This window comes from Embiotoca jacksoni, unplaced genomic scaffold (genome assembly GCF_022577435.1).
Source record: "Embiotoca jacksoni isolate LCO1_2020_lvr unplaced genomic scaffold, fEmbJac1.0.p SCAF_12, whole genome shotgun sequence".
Lineage (NCBI taxonomy): Eukaryota > Metazoa > Chordata > Actinopteri > Embiotocidae > Embiotoca > Embiotoca jacksoni.
Genome location: NW_027185252.1, coordinates 1,063,594 through 1,068,549, shown reverse-complemented (window position 1 = coordinate 1,068,549; position 4,956 = coordinate 1,063,594). Strand labels below are relative to the sequence as shown.

General features: G+C 41.3%; 1 protein-coding gene across 2 annotated transcripts; it reads left to right on the top strand.

Moving 5' to 3' along the window:
• Window positions 1–1,253: 1,253 nt before the first annotated feature.
• Window positions 1,254–4,685, top strand: LOC138195085 (carbonyl reductase [NADPH] 1-like). 2 transcript variants are annotated; one of them, XM_069144149.1, is made up of 7 exons: window positions 1,254–1,379; window positions 2,172–2,286; window positions 2,466–2,635; window positions 3,044–3,151; window positions 3,688–3,896; window positions 4,084–4,137; window positions 4,245–4,685. In XM_069144149.1, exons 2-7 carry the CDS (start codon window positions 2,174–2,176, stop codon window positions 4,416–4,418), a joined length of 828 nt encoding a protein of 275 aa, XP_069000250.1. In that variant the 5' UTR covers window positions 1,254–1,379; window positions 2,172–2,173; the 3' UTR covers window positions 4,419–4,685. The 2 variants fall into 2 exon arrangements, with proteins under 2 accessions (XP_069000250.1, XP_069000251.1); XM_069144150.1 differs by lacking the exon at window positions 1,254–1,379 and adding an exon at window positions 1,836–1,928.
• The last annotated feature ends 271 nt before the right edge of the window (window positions 4,686–4,956 follow it).

The following is a 4,956-nucleotide window of genomic DNA, read 5'->3' as shown; positions in this document are numbered from 1 at the left end:
TGGTTGCAATAGTCATTCTGCAAAAGTCTTACAAAAGTTTGTATCAGGGTTAAAGGTCATTACTATGCTGGTATCATGACTGTGCACTATTTATGAGCTGTTTTAACTCATACGTTTTCTACATTTAATGTTTTATATCACCGGACAAGCCTGTTAAGGTGCCAGTTCACGAATCTCCTGATGCTTTATTCCTGTTTTTCTACATTAATAGACTAATAAATATCTGACTTTCTCGAGCAGAAATTGTCACCGTGACTCAGCAAAATCCTGCGTTCATAAAACCTGTCGACCGAGCACATAGCCGAGTCATGGTTGATCTGTACAGAAATAAAGCGCCCGTCTGAAAGCAGGGTGTGTGTGTGTGTGTGTGTGTGTGTGTGTGTGGGCGTGTGGGTGTGTCGGACTGTTATCACACATGTAATGTTTGGAGAAGGTTGATCCATGTACATAAGATTTACAGCAACTTGTAGTTTCATGCCGAGACACTCAAAATGGCCGCCACACCACGGGCACACCGATCGACGAAAACAAATTCTTTTAACAACTTTTCATCTCCCAGGTGTTAAGATAGGACAGAGGAAATTTCAGGTCGGTGCGTCAAAATCTGTAGGAGGAGTTCGTTAAAATGAAACACGTGCAAATACCCAAAAAAGGCTGTTATCAAACATGTAGCGTTTGGAGATGGTCGGTCCATTTACATAAGATTTACAGCAACTTGTAGTTTCATGACGAGACACTCAAAATGGCCGCCACGCCCATTGATTAAAACAAATTCTTTTAAAACTTTTAATCCCACACGTTTAAGAGTGCAAAAAAAAAAAATTCAAGTCGGTCCGACAGAATCTCCAGGAGAAGTTCGTTAAAGTACAACACGTGCAAATCGCCAAAAATGGCGACTAAATTAAAAATGGCGGACTTCCTATTGAGTTGACGTAACGGTGCATTGTAACTTTTTTGTACGTCTACGTGTGATACACGTGTCCACCGAATTTCGTGCATGTAGGTAAATGTAACCGCCGGGGCCATTTGGCCACGCCCACTCGTGTCTCCACTATAATATCAAATTTTGTTGTTGAACATGATAAAGCCTCCAAAAAGGCAAATCATTTGTAAGAATAAGGAACGAGATAATTAATTCCTTGAAGAACTAATAAAATACCTACAAACTGTCCTCAATCTTGATTTTCTGGCTCAGCGTTTCACAGGTGCGTCTCAAACCCACGTGTTCAACTTGTGTTTAACTTGTGTTTTTTTCCATGGATGCATAACTCCACCCACCTTTTCCTCCCCTTTGTTCCCATCCACCATAAATTCACTGCATTTCTCCTCTGCAGAGCTGTCAGTCCTCTTTGAAACTTCACCACCACCACCAGCTTCAAGTAAGAAACCTCCGTTTCAATTCCTGGTTGGTTAGTTAGTTAGTTAGTTAGCAGCTGGTTTTACGTTCACTAGTTACACTTTATTTAAACTACATTTAAAGATTTAAATCTCGAGTGATACGGTTTATCTTTAATTTATTTTTTATATATCTATATATATAGATATAAATATATAAACTTCATTTCATAGCCTGGTTGCAATAGTCATTCTGCAAAAGTCTCATAAAAGTTTGAATCAGGGTTAAAGGTCATTACTATGCTGGTATCATGAATGCACTATTTTTTTGTTGAATAAATTATTATTCAAATTTAAAGCTGTTTTAACTCTTACGTTTTCCACATTTAATGTTTTATATCACCAGTTCACGAATCTCCTGATACTTTATTCCTGTTTTTCTGCATTAATAGACTAATAAATATCTGACTTTCTTGTGCAGAAATTGTCACCGTGACTCAGCAAAATCCTGCGTTCATAAAACGTGTTGACCGACCTCATCGCTGAGTGATGGTCGATCTGTACACAAATCAAAGCGCCCACATGAAAGCAGGGTGTGTGTGTGTGTGTGTGTGTGTGTGTGTGTGTGTGTGTGTGTGTCTGTGTGTGTGTCTGGTTGTGTGTGTGTGTGTGTGTGTGTGTGTGTGTGTGTGTGTGTGTGTGTGTGTCTGTGTCTGTGTGTGTGTCTGGTTGTGTGTGTGTGTGTGTGTGTGTGTGTGTGTGTGTGTGTGTGTGTGTGTGTGTGTGCTTCACGCGTGACTCGTGCTGTAAAGACTTTTGTGCGTTTTTGTGTGCAGACATGTCAACCAGGGTTGCCGTGGTAACGGGCAGTAACAAGGGCATCGGTCTGGCCATCGTCCGCGCGCTCTGCAAGCAGTTCCAAGGAGCGGTTTACATCACCGCCAGAGATGTGTAGGTAGTTCACCTGGGAACACCCTCGAAAGGCCTAAAAGTCTCTCAATAGTCACAATATGTATTTAATAGACTTATTATTGTATATTGATATATTTGTGATCACTTTTTGCCTCCTCGTAGTACAAAAAGTGAGAGTTTGTTTTTTTGTACCTTTGTTGTTGTTGTTGTTGTTGCAGCGGTCGCGGTCAGGAAGCAGCAGAGTCTCTGAGCTCCGAGGGACTGAAGGCCATGTTTCACCAGCTGGACATCAACGACCCGAACAGCATCACCGCCGCCGCCGCTTACTTCAAAGAGAAGTACGGAGGAGTGGATGTCCTCGTCAATAACGCCGGGGTCGCATTCAACGGTAGGAGGATACAAAATATCTTCCATTTTAGTATTCAAAATATAAAGTAGTGTAATCCGAGCCATCATTATTATTAGCAGGACTCTTACTAGTGTTACTGGTACGGTTGCACAATCATATATTTACAAATATTCCAATCAAAATGTTCTATTGAAATTCAAATAACTACAAAAAAAAAGTTGGTAAGTAGGATTTTTTAAATGCAAATCATGAATGATGCAATCAGTGCTGCTAATGATAGATTTTTGATTTTTTTTTTCTGGGGCCATTTTTTCCTCCCTGTTTAACTGACTTATTTAAAACTTACACATTTAATGAATAAACTGAGAGTATTGCTGACGTTCGGCGCTGTAACTACAGACTGAAGGAGGTGACTCTGACATCACGTTAACAAATCTCTTTCCTCAGATGCAGACACGACTCCGTTCGACGTCCAGGCCGAAGTGACGCTCAAAACCAACTACTTCGCCACCGGAGACATGTTGACTCACTTCCTGCCGCTCATCAAAAAAGGAGGTACGAAACCAGAGCTGGACCAAACAAAGTCTACCGATAAACAGCTCAGTGCACAATAATGGCACAAAATGTACTGTGGATTCAGAAACGAGCCCACAAGTTAGACTGCAGGTCAAGACACACACACAAAAAAAGGCCGCGAAATCTAAGGAACTCTTTGTAAAAAAATGGTGCAGGTATAAAACTATTTCTCAAGAATTGAGTGCTTCTCAGGAGCCTCAACAGTTTGTGACGTTAAAGAAGTTTGCCAACTATCAGGGACTTTTTCCTGGAGTCAAACTGCAATTAAAGGACTCCAATGAGGAAAAACATGCTCTGGGCTGGACCTCTTTGGGGCCCCGTCCTCATAGTGAGGCACGGCGGTGGTAGTATCATGATCTGACCGGAGAAAAACAGGCGCACCAGTCAGAAACTGAAGGAAGGACGACTTACAAAGAAACAGCCTTTTAAGAAAAGCTGAACACGGCCCGAATATTCACCTCTCAGCAGGACAATGACACTTTCTGAATCTGCTGTATTACTTTGGTGTGTTTCAGGTCGTTTGGTCAACATCTCGAGCTTCGTGGGCTCCCGGACTCTGAACCAGTGCAGCCCGGCGCTGCAGCAGCGTTTCCGCAGTGAGGACATCACGGAGGAGGAGCTGTCGGGGCTGATGCAGCGATTCGTCGACGCCACCAAGAAGGGCGAGCACAAGCAGGACGGCTGGCCGGAGACGGCGTACGGAGTCTCTAAAACCGGACTGACGGTAACGATTGATCGGTTCTCTCGTTTCTTAAAAATGTGTAAAAAAAAAAAATGGAGTCAGATTTATATCAACCTCTGCATTCACTGCTCAAAACCAGCGGGCCTTAAAGATTAGATCAACTTAATGAAATTGCTCTTCTAATGCCGTATTTATAGGAACAATGATTTTTTTAAATCTGCGTCTTCAGGTCCTGTCCATGATCCATGCTCGCCGTCTGTCCAAGGAGCGACCGAATGACGGGGTAAAACCAAGCACAAATAACACCTTTATTTTTCTGGTTTGTGTTCCAGTAAAGCTTCACCACTCACAAATTTTGTAATTATTATTATTATTATTTATTTGTTTTAGATCTTGCTGAATGCTTGCTGCCCCGGTTGGGTGCGCACCGACATGGCCGGCCCGAAGGCCCCCAAGTCACCAGACGAGGGCGCCGCCACGCCGGTGTACCTGGCCCTGCTGCCGGCCGGAGCCACCGCGCCGCACGGGAAGTTCGTGTCCGACAAGGAAGTTCAGCCGTGGTGAAAAGTGGGTTAAACACTAACATCATGGCGGCTCTTTTCTCCAATCTAAAGCCAAAAAGTGTGTGTGTGTGTGTGTCTGCTGGATTATATACAAACAATTGTCTTGTATCTTTTCTAAAAAACTAATGTTTTAGTTCACTTTGCTTTCTATAGTTTAAAGTTATACAAAAAAATTATATAACTTCAACATGGAAAGATACAGTAACAGTAAACATGCCTTAACTGGATGAAACAATAATGTAATTAAACCTGAGAAAATAAAAATGCTTTTCTACAACACAACGTCTGGTCATTAAGAAAAAAGGTCAAAAAAGATGAATGAACTTTAAAAATCAAAAAAGTTGTATGTTGATAAACTGGGATGAAATTAGAGAAAGGATGATAAAAAAAATACTTAAAACTGGTTAAATGACACGTTCAAAAAGAATGTACATAATAATAATTTCATTTTGTAATTAAATAGATTATAAAAATTGTGTTCAGCTTGCTGAAAGTTTTAATAATTTCGATTTATTATGAGTTTAAAGATCCAATTTTTG

Coding starts and splice junctions, on each gene's coding strand:
- LOC138195085 (XM_069144149.1), top strand. CDS start 2,174: ATGTCAACCAGGGTTGCCGTGGTAACGGGCAGTAACAAGGGCATCGGT. Junction 2,287..2,465: donor TACATCACCGCCAGAGATGT/GTAGGTAGTTCA, acceptor TTGTTGTTGCAG/CGGTCGCGGTCAGGAAGCAG. Junction 3,152..3,687: donor GCCGCTCATCAAAAAAGGAG/GTACGAAACCAG, acceptor GGTGTGTTTCAG/GTCGTTTGGTCAACATCTCG.